This window comes from Nerophis lumbriciformis, linkage group LG10 (genome assembly GCF_033978685.3).
Source record: "Nerophis lumbriciformis linkage group LG10, RoL_Nlum_v2.1, whole genome shotgun sequence".
Classification (NCBI taxonomy): domain Eukaryota; kingdom Metazoa; phylum Chordata; class Actinopteri; order Syngnathiformes; family Syngnathidae; genus Nerophis; species Nerophis lumbriciformis.
The window spans coordinates 40,260,692-40,275,691 of NC_084557.2; the positions used below are offsets into that span (position 1 = coordinate 40,260,692).

At 38.4% G+C, this 15,000-nt stretch overlaps 2 protein-coding genes across 3 annotated transcripts in view; one reads left to right on the forward strand and one right to left on the reverse strand.

Moving 5' to 3' along the window:
- The window catches only part of LOC133612310 (gamma-tubulin complex component 6-like), an 85,383-nt gene extending 78,278 nt beyond the window's left edge, over positions 1 to 7,105 (forward strand). For both annotated transcript variants that reach the window (XM_061969603.2, XM_061969605.2), the window contains exons 23-25: positions 2,463 to 2,676; positions 4,943 to 5,136; positions 5,209 to 7,105. In XM_061969603.2, the coding sequence (XP_061825587.2) occupies positions 2,463 to 2,676; positions 4,943 to 5,136; positions 5,209 to 5,300 (500 nt within the window). In that variant the 3' untranslated portion in view covers positions 5,301 to 7,105. The remainder of the gene's footprint in view (positions 1 to 2,462; positions 2,677 to 4,942; positions 5,137 to 5,208) is intronic.
- A 5,913-nt stretch (positions 7,106 to 13,018) lies between these two features.
- The window catches only part of appl2 (adaptor protein, phosphotyrosine interaction, PH domain and leucine zipper containing 2), a 49,687-nt gene continuing 47,705 nt past the window's right edge, over positions 13,019 to 15,000 (reverse strand). Inside the window, exon 21 of the mRNA XM_061969608.2 lies at positions 13,019 to 15,000. This exon is cut by the window's right edge and continues 1,122 nt beyond it. The gene's annotated coding sequence lies outside the window, so the exon portion shown is untranslated.

The following is a 15,000-nucleotide window of genomic DNA, read 5'->3' on the forward strand; positions in this document are numbered from 1 at the left end:
CCTTCCTATTCTTCTTGCTAATGAGTGGTTTGCATCTTCTGGTGTAGCCTCTGTTCATGAAGTCTTCTGCCAACAGTAGATTGTGATACCTTCACTCCTGCCCTCTGGAGGTTGTTGCTGATGTCACTAACAGTTATTCTTTATAGCTCTCACAATGTTTCTGTCATCAACTGCTGATGTTTTCCTTGGTCTACCTGTTCGACGTCTGTTGCTTAGTACACCAGTGGTTTCTATCTTCTTCAGGACATTCCAAATGGTTGTACTGGCTATGGCCAATGTTGTGCAATGGCTCTGATTGATTATCCACTTTCTCTCAGATTCACAATTGCTTCTTTTTCACTCATAAACAGCTCTCTGGTTTTCATGTTGGTTCCACCTCTAAATGCAGTCTGCACAGGCAAAACCTACCCTACCCAATCTGAAACTGAGCTCAGACATTCATCTTTTGATGTCAAACCCAAATGTTTTCAGTCTACAACAAAAATAAACAAATTGGACTCACTGTTCCAATACTTTTGGAGGGCACTGTATAAGTATATATATGTATGTATGTGTATATGTGTATATATATGTATATATGCGTGTATATGTGTGTATATATACTGTATATGTGTGTGTGTGTGTGTGTATGTGTTTGTATATATGTATGTGTGTGTATATGTAAAGGTGTATATGTGTGTGTGTTTATATATGTATGTGTATATACAGGTAAAAGCCAGTAAATTAGAATATTTTGAAAAACTTGATTTATTTCAGTAATTGCATTCAAAAGGTGTAACTTGTACATTATATTTATTCATTGCACACAGACTGATGCATTGAAATGTTTATTTCATTTAATTTTGATGATTTGAAGTGGCAACAAATGAAAATCCAAAATTCCGTGTGTCACAAAATTAGAATATTACTTAAGGCTAATACAAAAAAGGGATTTTTAGAAATGTTGGCCAACTGAAAAGTATGAAAATGAAAAATATGAGCATGTAAAATACTCAATACTTGGTTGGAGCTCCTTTTGCCTCAATTACTGCGTTAATGCGGCGTGGCATGGAGTCGATGAGTTTCTGGCACTGCTCAGGTGTTATGAGAGCCCAGGTTGCTCTGATAGTGGCCTTCAACTCTTCTGCGTTTTTGGGTCTGGCATTCTGCATCTTCCTTTTCACAATACCCCACAGATTTTCTATGGGGCTAAGGTCAGGGGAGTTGGCGGGCCAATTTAGAACAGAAATACCATGGTCCGTAAACCAGGCACGGGTAGATTTTGCGCTGTGTGCAGGCGCCAAGTCCTGTTGGAACTTGAAATCTCCATCTCCATAGAGCAGGTCAGCAGCAGGAAGCATGAAGTGCTCTAAAACTTGCTGGTAGACGGCTGCGTTGACCCTGGATCTCAGGAAACAGAGTGGACCGACACCAGCAGATGACATGGCACCCCAAACCATCACTGATGGTGGAAACTTTACACTAGACTTCAGGCAACGTGGATCCTGTGCCTCTCCTGTCTTCCTCCAGACTCTGGGACCTCGATTTCCAAAGGAAATGCAAACCAAACCAACCCAAACCATCAGTGATGGAAATTTATTTGATAAAATCCATCACCAAGAATAGACATTAGAAAGGCAATTCAAAATAAATAAAGAATAGTGAACAACAGGCTGAATAAGTGTACGTTATATGAGGCATAAATAACCAACTGAGAACGTGCCTGGTATGTTAACATAACATATTATGGTAAGAGTCATTAAAATAACTATAACATATAGAACATGCTATACGTTTACCAAACAATCTGTCACTCCTTATCGCTAAATCTGCCAATGTTGAAATGATCCATTTTTATAGCTACGGACGTAGTAGCAGGTAGCATCCCATGACCCACAATGCACTTCTGCCATGACGCACAATGCACTTCTGCCATGACCCGCCCCCGCCAAATTTTTATTGGTTGACGTGTGTGTGACGATTGCTGACATTCGCCTCGTCTCCTACGGGAATGAGATAAATAATATTATTTGATATTTTACGGTAATGTGTTAATAATTTCACACATAAGTCGCTCCGGAGTATAAGTCGCACCCCCGCCAAACTATGAAAAAAAACTGCGACTTACAATCCGAAAAATATGGTAGTAGCTTAGCTTGCTACATTTTCCAAGTCGTGTGTTCATTACTGGTTATCTGTTAGTGTACAACTGTCCCATTGTTTGCTATGTTATCAATTAAATACTTAATTCTTACTATACATGCTGTCACCAAATCTTCAGTAAACTGATTACTTGACAGCCCTAGTATGTATATATTATATGTATACATATATTTTTTTAATTTAAGTAGCATTTTCTTTTTTTTTTTACAATTAACATATTTTCAACCATTTTTATCACCTGATTGGCTGGGAGAAGTCACGTGGTCTGACTGTCAGTCATATTAAAGGTTAGTCATAACGACTGTTTTTGTGTGCATCAGCGTTGGTGAAAGATGCGGGTCGCTCGGTGCAGTTTCGTCAGCTGCAACTTTACCGCCACGAGATGCAGCACTTTGTAAAGGTCATCCAAGGTTACATCGCCAACCAGATCCTCCAGGTGTCATGGAGCGAGTTCACCGCCAAGATGGCCACGGCTTGTGACCTGGACGCCATCCACCGCACACACGCAGACTACCTAAACAGAGCCATCTTCAGGTCTGCAACGCAACTACATTATATTGATGTCAGTCAACAATGAACCTTAGTTGCACACCTAAAGGCACTTTGCATGACTTACCATAGGGGGCAGTAAACATTCTTGTTTCAAGAATAATGTATTAGCCATAGAAAGTTAGTTCTCGTTTTACAAGGAAAAGGTTCTTCATTAATTTTTATTAAATAAGGTAGTAGTATTGCCAGAAAAAAAATGTATTGTATGTACAAAAATGGGTTATTTTACTGAAAAAGAAGTACAATTACCAGAATTTGTTTGTCATTTTACAGAAAAACATTTTTTTTTCAAATAATTGTAGGAAAGAATAAAGTTTAGAATCACCAGAATAAAAGATAATGTGTAATATTAAAAGAAGGGGGTTGGGAATCACATTTGCAAAGTATTGTTTAAATTTTATTTGAAATATTATTATTCATATTTTTTTTAAACCATTTTCTGGGCATTCAATCGATAGCAACTGCACTGCAACACAGAGCTGACACGATATGAAACAAAAAAACTATATGTTAGGAAATAAATACTAAAAACTAGTGAAATTATTGGTCCTTGCTAATTTTACTTGATAAAACATCCTAAATTAAGATTGGTATATTCTGAAATCAGGAGGACTTTTAGCATAGAAGTAAGTATTTTATTCTGAAACCAGCATTATTCAACTTGCAATTCTTCAATTAAGCTTCCTCCGGATGATGCAGAATTTTAAAAGATTTTCTAGGTGGGAAAAACCAAAATATATTTTTTGAATAGTTATTTTTATAATTTTTTAATATTTTTAAACTAGATCTCATTTGAATATTTAAAACTAGAATAGACTAAATAAAATTATTCATGCTAAAATTAAGATTACGATGTAACATCAATGACTAAAAGTAAGTAAATAGGTCTACTAGGGAAATGTCTTGAAAATAAATGTTAAATCTTGGCAAGTGGCAAAAAAATTAGCAGTGTGGATTGTTTGGTCTGTTTTGGAAGACGTTTGGCCTCTCAACTGAGTAGACTACATCAGTTCATGCTCATAGACCTAGATTGGTCAGATCTCGTCTTAGACTGAGATTGGTCAGATCTCGTCTTGGACTTAGATTGGTCAGATCTAGTCTTAGACTTAGATTGGTCAGATCTAGTCTTAGACTTAGATTGGTCAGATCTAGTCTTAGACTTAGCTTGGTCACATCCAGTCTTTGACTTTGATTGGTCACATCTAGTCTTTGACTTTGATTGGTCACATCTGGTCATAGACTTTCATTGGTCACATCTGGTCATAGACTTTAATTGGTCACATCTGGTCATAGACTTTGATTGGTCACATCTGGTCATAGATTTCGATTGGTCACATCTAGTCATAGACTTTGATTAGTCACATCTGATCTTAGACTTTGATTGGTCACATCTGGTCTTAGACTTAGATTGGTCACATCTGGTTTTAGATTTAGATTGGTCTAATCTGGTTTTAGACTTAGATTGGTCACATCTAGTCTTAGACTTAGATTGGTCACATCTCGACTTAGACTTAGATTGGTCACATCTAGTCTTAGACTTAGATTGGTCACATGTAGTCTTAGACTTAGATTGGTCACATCTAGTCTTAGACTTAGATTGGTCTCATGTAGTCTTAGACTTAGATTGGTCTCATGTAGTCTTAGACTTAGATTGATTAGATCTAGTCTAGCGGCTGGTGCCAAAACCCCAAATATTTATACTCCCAACACCAGGAGGGTGTGTCTGGGCAAGGATGTTTCCGCTATATTTTAGTGAAAATTAAAAGAACTGTTGAGATGCAAAAGAGCAACTCTATACCAAGAAGCACTGAGGTATCGTGTGGCAGAACAACCACTAACAGTCCAAAATCAGTCGGAATCCAACCACGTTGGCATTCCTTTCAGTTGTAAAAAATTGGCACAGGAGAAATATCTGTGACAAAAAATGTTTCTAACTCCTGTTATTTGTTGGAGGCAAAATCTCAGAGTCTTTTAGGCATGGTTGAAAGGACAGTGTTGTATGTGGCAGTTCCACCTGTGGTAAGGGATGGTTTTTCAACCATGAGAATAAGTACAATTACAAATTGTTTTTTTTAGTTATTTTCCTTTTTTTCCATTATATTTCACACGTTAGACAATTATATTTTTATTGCTATGATATTGTATATTTCACATATTTGCTTATTTGACCTTTTTCTAACCTGCCACGTAACAAGAACCTCTCTCTCGCTCTGTGGTGTGCATGTTTTGTGTGCGTGTTCCTCCTCCTCAGAGCTTTGCTGACAAAGAAGGCGGCGCCGGTGATGAACATCATCCACAGCATCTTCAGCTTCATCCTCAAGTTCCGCGCTCAACTCATCGCACAGCCTTGGTCCAGCCAGCAGGGGGAGGCGGTGCACCCAAGCTTCATCGCCATGCAGCAGTCGTACAACACCTTCAAGTATTACTCACACTTCCTTTTCAAAGGTGAGCAGGGGAAACTATGGATTGACACGATATCGAGTTCATTTATGAGGTTTTGGAACCATTCTTTGTCAGTGGTGACCAAACTGGTGAACAGAGGATATCAGCCTCATTTGGAAGACTTCCTCCTGCGCATCAACTTTAACAACTACTACAAAGACTCTTGAAGGTACAAGTCCTCTCTCAGACACAGCTTTTCCTCTGACAAAGTACCATTTCAATGTTATGTGCATTTTTAGCAAGTAAAATAAAGTTCCCTCTTTATTCCAACTAGTTTCCCTAAAAAGTGTCATTACTCCATGAATCGATAGCTGCAGCCCTTTTACATGCGGCATTCTACCAAATTAAGCAAAGTGCAGTCCTTTTACCAAAACAGGGTTAAATAAAACATTTAAGTATTCAAACATACTTACTTTATATTATGGTCTTTTTAAACGCGGGGCATTAATTGAGATAGTGATAAGATAAATAAAATCATATTTTAGTTTAAGAAGTAGCTGTCCCCAATCGTGAACCCTAAATTTAAATTTATGTCAATACCGCTTAAAATTCTTTTTAGATTTGTCTGAATTATGTAATTTAAATTATCTGTATGATTGAGTTTAAACCAAGGTTGAAAGACATAAATTTAATGTAAGTTTTATTTTTAGATTAAAAAACTGACCCTAGTTTTTATGTCACTACTGAAAAACCAGAGTTTTGGAGGCGTGGCTGATTCTAGTTTCAAGAAACACCCCTACATTTTTAACACAGAAAGACTCCGAGCTCGGTGGCGGAACCCAAGATGTGAAACTTGGGCAAAAAATAAAACTGAAAACTAGAAATTGAATCTGAAAATTTTGAAAGATCAAACATATATGAAAGTGAAAATTAAAATAAATAATTCATTAAAAAAATGTTAAGTGTGAATCAAAAATATATTCAACCTATAAAAATACTTTGTTAATTTCTTGTTATTTTGAACACACTGATGTATTTTTCAACATCCAAACGTTCAGTTTCATAGTAAATTGTTTCCATTCAACCACTGGACCACGGTGCTGCCACTGAAGACTGAACCCACCTTGTACACCTAATTTCAACAGTTTTCTCCAAAAAATAAATGATTGTATTGACCACACATGTGTTTGTAATATTTCCTACATTGAGCATGTTATAAGTGAATATTTAGCAGTAAGGTTGAGTTAAATGTGATACAACCTTGCAAACAAAAACCGACACTCTGGGTGTTAACAAAAAAAGTAAGAGTATTAAGTTATCAACGAAAATATTATGATACTGATTGGTAAAATGTATGTTCCATTTCATTAATCATTAACTCTGAAATCAATCTGATCAATGTAATGCAAGATTGCAAATACATTTTGAATTTCATTTATTGACATAAGACAATTTGTTTTAAAGGTCATTTTAATGGATTGTATTGTGCAAAGACATCAATAATTATAAAAAAAAAATAAAAAAAATCCATACACAAGGGAAGTAAGTAATAGGTTAGCATAGGGCTGGGCGATATGGCCTTTTATTAATATCTCGATATTTTTGGGCCATGTCACGATACATGATATATATCGCGATATTTTGCCTTAGCCTTGAATGAACACTTGATGCATATAATCACAGCAGTATGATGATTCTATGTGTCTACATTAAAACATTCTTGTTCATACTGCATTAATGTATGCTCATTTTAAACTTTTATGCAGAGAGGGAAATTCCAACTAAGTTAATTTACCAAAACTGTGTTTAAACAATTAATAAGCAGTGGCACAAACATTCATGTCATTTCAAAACAGAAGGTGCAAGATTGTCAGACATTTTAAAACACACTATTAGTGCACTTTTGTGCATGATGTCACTAAGATGACATAACACTAAAAATTAAAGTGCACTTTTTGTACAGAACACCACTACATTAGTTAAAAACAAATAAAGTGCACTTTTGTGCATGATGTCACACAAGATATTTCAAAAACTGTCAAATAAAAATGAGCTGCATAATAAGAAATCAAACAGTGTATGTCCTTCGTTCTGTGGTAGGTTCCTGCGGACGTTGTTGATTTTTTTTTTCATACAGTGTTGATCTGGAAATTGTTGCTTCGGCATTGTGTTGGTGTGGCAACGAACAGAGATGTTGGCATGCAGTTTCAAGCACTCTTCATTCTCTAGCGGGTGACTTTTCAAATGATGCTACATATTAACAGTAATGCTACTTTTTGTAGCAACGCTTTTGCCGCATAATTGTTCAACATATTCCCGCTTGAAGCCAAACCACCGCCAGACGATGCACCCCGTGCTGTTTTTCTTGGGAATTAATTCTTCCTCAATTTGTTACCAGATTCGCACCTTCTTTCTCTCGTATTACCACTTGCAACACACCATTAGCATCACAGCTAATGTTACCCATGTAGCTACCTCTGCTCGGGGAGGGCGTGTGACGTTGCAAGAAGGTGCGCTTGTTTTTATGTCTCTGTAAGAAGGAAAGACAGGAAACGCATGCAGTGTAATGCCCGTAGCTAAAAGCAACTGTGTGAGAACATATACTCAAATATCACAATAGTCATTTTCTATATCGCACAGAGACAAACCCGCGATATATCGAGTATATCGATATATCGCCCAGCCCCAGGTTAGCATTTTTTTTTTTTCTTCATAATTGAATGGCATGTTTTCATAGTGACACATATTGGGAAAGGAAACACAAGTTGACTGTTCCTTTTCTAGAAATGTGTACTTTAGATATTGTACAATATATATAAGGACAATTGTTACGTTCCCAGATGGCTCAGAGTCTAGGGATCGTAACATAAAAGTGTATAAACCAAATGAGTTGTAAATTAAAGACACCGAAGCCAAGAATAGAAAACAAAAACTAGTGTTATTGAAAGGTAGCCATGGGGGGGGGGGGTGGTTTACAACAAAACACAACACTAGCCTAGCTTGGGAATACAGGTGCTGTCAAAGAAATGAACAAAACATACCAAAATACACCTCTAAAAAAGAAAGGTAAGCTGACTAACTAAAGCTATTTAATTAGCATAAACCAAAAACCTACATACCTACTCTAGCCAAAGAGGGGGTCCAAAACATACAAGGGTGACAGCCACCACTAAGCCTGGTGTCTCTATACACAAACTGATCAACAGGTGAAATGAGGAGCAGCTGGGAACATGAACCGGTTGATTGGCAGCAGAGGCAGTGATTGAGTGTGACCTGTACAAATAATAGAAGAAGAAACACAAAACAAACAAACCACCACTACGTGGAACGTAACAACAATACATGCAGGGACAACGTTTTGAGAATACAACTTACAAAACTAAATTTGTTTTTTATTATTAATAAATATTTGTATGTGTGTGTGTGTGTGTGTATATATATATATATATATATATATATATATATATATATATATATATATATATACAAACCCCGTTTCCATATGAGTTGGGAAATTGTGTTAGATGTAAATATAAACGGAATACAATGATTTGCAAATCCTTTTCAACCCATATTCAATTGAATGTACAACAAAGACAAGATATTTGATGTTCAAACTCATAAACTTTATTTTTTTTTGGCAAATAATAATTAACTTAGAATTTCATGGCTGCAACACGTGCCAAATTAGTTGGGAAAGGGCATGTTCACCACTATGTTACATGGCCTTTCCTTTTAACAACACTCAGTCAACGTTTGGGAACCGAGGAGACACATTTTTTAAGCTTCTCAGGTGGAATTCTTTCCCATTCTTGCTTGATGTACAGCTTAAGTTGTTCAACGGGGGTCTCTGTTGTGGTATTTTAGGCTCCATAATGCGCCACACATTTTCAATGGGAGACAGGTCTGGACGACAGGCAGGCCAGTCTAGTACCCGCACTCTTTTACTATGAAGCCACGTTGATGTAACACGTGGCTTGGCATTGTCTTGCTGAAATAAGCAGGGGCGTCCATGGTAACGTTGCTTGGATGGCAACATATGATGCTCCAAAACCTGTATGTACCTTTCAGCATTAATGGTGCCTTCACAGATGTGTAAGTTACCCATGTCTTGGGCACTAATACACCCCCATACCATCACAGATGCTGGCTTTTCAACTTTGCGCCTATAACAATCCGGATGGATCTTTTCCTCTTTGGTCCGGAGGACATGACGTCCACAGTTTCCAAAAACAATTTGAAATGTGGACTCGTCAGACCACAGAACACTTTTCCACTTTATATCAGTCCATCTTAGATGAGCTCAGGCCCAGCGAATCCGACGGCGTTTCTGGGTGTTGTTGACAAACGGTTTTCCCCTTGCATAGGAGAGTTTTAACTTGCACTTACAGATGTAGCGACCAACTGTAGTTACTAACAGTGGGTTTCTGAAGTGTTCCTGAGCCCATGTGGTGATATCCTTTACACACTGATGTCGCTTGTTGATGCAGTACAGCCTGAGGGATTGAAAGTCACGGGCTTAGCTGCTTACGTGCAGTGGTTTCTCAAGATTTTCTGAACCCTTTGATGATATTACGGACCGTAGATGGTGAAATCCCTAAATTCCTTGCAATAGCTGGTTGAGAAATTTGCTCACGCATTTGTTGACAAAGTGGTGACCCTCGCCCCATCCTTGTTTGTGAATGACTGAGCATTTCATGGAATCTACTTTTAAACCTAATCATGGCACCCACCTGTTCCCAATTTGCCTGTTCACCTGTAGGATGTTCCAAATAAGTGTTTGATGAGCATTCCTCAACTTTATCAGTATTTATTGCCACCTTTCCCAACTTCTTTGTCACGTGTTGCTGGCATCAAATTCTAAAGTTAATGATTATTTGAAAAAAAAAAAAGTTTATCAGTTTGAACATCAAATATGTTGTCTTTGTAGCATTTTCAACTGAATATGGGTTGAAAATGATTTGCAAATCATTGTATTTTGTTTATACTTACATCTAACACAATTTCCCAACTCATATGGAAACGGGGTTTGTATATATATATATATATATATATATAGGAGTTTGTGTGTCCCAATGATCCTAGGAGCTATGTTGTCCGGGGGCTTCTGTGCCCCCCGAGTAGGGTCTCCCAAGACAAACTGGTCCTAGGTGAGGATCAGACAAAGAGCAGCTCGAAGACCTCTATAAAACATACAAACAAAGGACCCAGATTTCCCTCGCCTGAACGCGGGTCACCGGGGCCCCCCTCTGGAACCAGGCCCAGAGGTGGGGCACGATGGCGAGCGCCTGGTGGCCAGCCCGAACAGGTAACGTGGGTCCCCCCTCCAATGGGCTCACCACCCATAGCAGGGGCCATAGAGGTCGGCAATGTGAGCTGGGCGGCAGCCGAAGGCAGGGCACTTGGCGGTCCGAATCTCGGCTACATAAGCTGTCTCTTGGGTAGTGGAACGTCACCTCGCTGGGGGGGAAGGAGCATGAGCTAGTGCGTGAGGTGGAGAAGTTCAGTCACCGAGCGAGCTCGCTCGTTAGCCATGGCTACAGCACCAGCAACAACACACTCTTGTTGTTGTTATGTTCAGCTCACGGCGGTTTGATGAGGTCATCAAACGTCGCCAGTATACCTTTCATGCTGCAGTCAACAACTCCTGTGTTGTGTGTGGGAGAGGGGAGAGGGGAGGGGTTGCTGACTGGGAGACACAACTGCTCTATACTTCTCCTTACGTCCGTGTTTTACCGGTTATGTACCGCTCTGTACAGCGGCGTTTTAAAAAGTCATTAATTTTACTTTTTGAAACAGATTATAATATAATTTCCGATATTACATTTTAAAGCATTTATAATATCTGTAATATACATGTATATACATATTTATAATATACATATATGTGTATAAATATCGGATCGGTTCGCAGCCGAGTGTGAAGCGACTGGGATGGGAATCAGCACCTCCAAATCTGAGTCCATGGTTCTCGCCCGGAAAAGGGTGGAGTGCCATCTCCGGGTTGGGGAGGAGATCTTGCCCCAAGTGGAGGAGTTCAAGTACCTCGGAGTCTTGTTCACGAGTGAGGGAAGAGTGGGGCGTGAGATCGACAGGCGGATCGGTGCGGCGTCTTCAGTAATGCGGACACTGTATCGATCCGTTGTGGTGAAGAAGGAGCTGAGCCGGAAGGCAAAGCTCTCGATTTACCGGTCGATCTACGTTCTCATCCTCACCTATGGTCATGAGCTTTGGGTCATGACCGAAAGCACAAGATCACGGGTACAAGCGGCCGAAATGAGTTTCCTCCGCCGGGTGGCGGGGCTCTCCCTTAGAGATAGGGTGAGAAGCTCTGCCATCCGGGAGGAGCTCAAAGTAAAGCCACTGCTCCTCCACATCGAGAGGAGCCAGATGAGGTGGTTCGGGCATCTGGTCAGGATGCCACCCGAACGCCTCCCTCGGGAAGTGTTTCGGGCACGTCCGACCGGTAGGAGGCCACGGGGAAGACCCAGGACACGTTGGGAAGACTATGTCTCCCGGCTGGCCTGGGAACGCCTCGGGATCCCCCGGGAGGAACTGGACGAAGTGGCTGGGGAGAGGGAAGTCTGGGCTTCCCTGCTTAAGCTGCTGCCCCCGCGACCCGACCTCGGATAAGCGGAAGAAGATGGATGGATGGATGGTGTATAAATATATATATATATATATATATATATATATATATATACAAACATGTATATACATATTTGTATATAATTATATATATATATATATATACACAAACATGTATATGCATATATTACATATATATATATACATATATATATATATATATATTAATAAAAAATGTAAAAGTTGTGTAAGTTGTATTATCAAAACTTTGTCCCTGTATATACAGAACGTTCCTCCAGAAGGTCTTATCTTTGTCCATGTGATGTCAGATGAAACAAAAAATTTTAGCTGTTTGGCCACAATACCCAGCAATATGTTTGGAGGAGAAAAGGTGAGGCCTATCCCAGGAACACCAATCCTACCGTCAAGCATGGTGGTGGTAGTATTATGCTCTGGGCCTGTTTTGCCAATGGAATTGGTGCTTTACAGAGAGTAAATGGGACAATGAAAAAGGAGGATTACCTCCAAATTCTTCAGGACAACCTAAAATCATCAGCCCGGAGGTTGGGTCTTGGGCGCAGTTGGGTGTTCCAACAGGACAATGACCCCAAACACACGTCAAAAGTGGTAAAGGAATGGCTAAATTAGGCTAGAATTAAGGTTTTACAATGGCCTTCCCAAAGTCCTGACTTAAACGTGTGGACAATGCTGAAGAAACAAGTCCATGTCAGAAAACCAACACATTTAGCTGAACTGCACCAATTTTGTTAAGAGGAGTGGTCAAAAATTCAAGCAGAAGTTTGTGGATGGCTACCAAAAGCTCCTTATTGCAGTGAAACTTGCCAAGGGACATGTAACCAAATACTAACATTGCTGTATGTATACTTTTGACCCAGCAGATTTGCTCACATTTTCAGTAGACCCATAATAAATTCATAAAAGAACCAAACTTCATGAATTTTTTTTGTGACAAGTATGTGCTCCAATCACTCTATCACAAAAAATAAACAAACACGTGTATGTAAACTTTTGACCACGACTGTATATTCACTGAAGGCATCAAAACTATGAATGAACACATGTGGAGTTATGTACTTAACAAAAAAAGGGGAAATAACTGAAAACATGTTTTATATTCTAGTTTCTTCAAAATAGGCACCCTTTGCTCTGATTACTGCACACTCTTGGCATTCTCTCGATGAGATATATTTGTTTTCTTAACTTTAGTAACTCTTTTTACAATTAATATATTTTTTCAACTATTTTTTATCACCCTTTATCACATGTCCTCACACACACACACACACACGGTCACGTATAGTATTTGTACATGAATGAGGAGACAGAGAAACATTAATTATTAAAGATTCCATGCTTTTATTTGTATGTTTGCTGTGAGTCACATGACTAAATACAATGGAACATACTGTACTTGTTGATGTTGGTACATACACACAAACAACACAATTAGTGGTGATTTCCTTTGCCTGATGCTGATCATGCAACGCTGATGGAATGTTTTCATTAGTGCAATCTCAAGCCTTCAAAAAGTATTACTATTCAAACAACACACATCATCCCTTTAGAGTGCAAAACGTTCATTAAAGATGAAAATGTAAATGCATAAGAAAAGAAAAGCTACAAAAATATATATTAAATGTAAACCTAAGCAAATGACATCTTTCCTTACCAAGAAGTGTCAGTGAAGACTTTGTTGAGCTGATCTGAGGTCTGCTGATAGGACTTCAAAAGTCTGTAAACTGGAGTGTTTCTTACCACTAGGGTTAACGCTGCTGAGACAGCATGCAATGCTTCTGCCGTCCACACGGTGGCAGCAACATTGCGAAAACAAACAAGCGTTACCGTATTTCCTCTTGCTGTGGCAACTGCAGTACTGACATACATAAATCCTTAGTATTCATATCATAGGAAAACAGTTGGAAATTATATATATATAAAAAATGACTTTGTTTACAAGCAAAAAGAAGCATTATTGTCAGACAAAATTTCATTTTAAAAGTAGTTATATTATGGGAAATATTCCTAAATTTACAAAATAATTTGTAACATTACAGGGAAAGGAAGTTGTGTTGTATCAATTAGAAAAATTATATGACATATGAAATAAAATTGTATGATTTGATGAGAATAACGACATGACAGGGCCGTAACTAGGATTTGACAAGGAGCTTTGAAAGGCTGAAATCATGTGTAACTCAGCACCAGATAAACAATATTACAATGAACAATCCACTTTTTCAATTACTATGCTGAACTTAAAGGGGAAGTGCACTTTTTTTTAATGTTGTCTATCGTTCACAATCATTATGAAAGACATGACGACGGATGGACCCCCCCCCCCCCCCCCATGCATTCTAAATATTAAACGTAAATAAAAGTCTGCTTACAATGGAGCTTATAGGAGCTATTCAATTCTGCCTATAAACCCTTTAAAAAACATCCAAACACCTCCATTGGGTTTTATACACATGATGTAAGTAACATTTATAATATTTAATATTTACCTATTTTGATCATTTTAAGCATACACAAAGCATTTCAAAAACCGTATCTCAATGTTTGCTTTTTTTTCTTCATCACTGATTATTACTCGCTGCAGACTTTATTAGAGCCAACAAACATAATAAAACATCACTTACTGTAAAATGTCTGCTGTCATTAGACTGCTAGGATGTTCATAATTTCCCATTTAGATGAAAAATGACTCATAATCCTCACAAATAAACAGGGTGGGAGGCGGGGATAAAGGTACTTTTCGTTACAGTTCCAGGTCTGCTAGTGTCCCAACTTGTCAGATTATATCCTTAGCCATCTACTGACCAGGTGAAATGCATGATTTATGATCTACAATAAACTTACAGGGAGCAAGAAAGCGAGGAAACAGCAGACCACTCGATGATGTAAACATAGACACACAGGAAGTGATCACGTCGCCACTATAAATAGTGCATCTGTGTTAGCGCTTATAATAACAATATCACTAATACTTGTTAATATTCAAGTCTCCAAATGTAAATGGAGTATTGTTGGCGCTTTTTGAATAGTTAGTTATTGGATTTTATTGGCGGAATAATGGACCTCCCATTGGCTCCGCTGTAAGCTGACTTTTATTTATGTTTATTTAATATTTAGAATGCATTATCATTTCATAATGATTGTCAACGATAGGCAGAATTGCCCAGAAAGTGCACTTCCCCTTTATAAATAAAGTTGATTTGATTTGATTTGATTTAAGAATATTAAACAATATCAACATCATTAAAACATCAGTTTAGAAACTTGACTTCAACATGGATTTGAACTCCCAACCTTCTACTT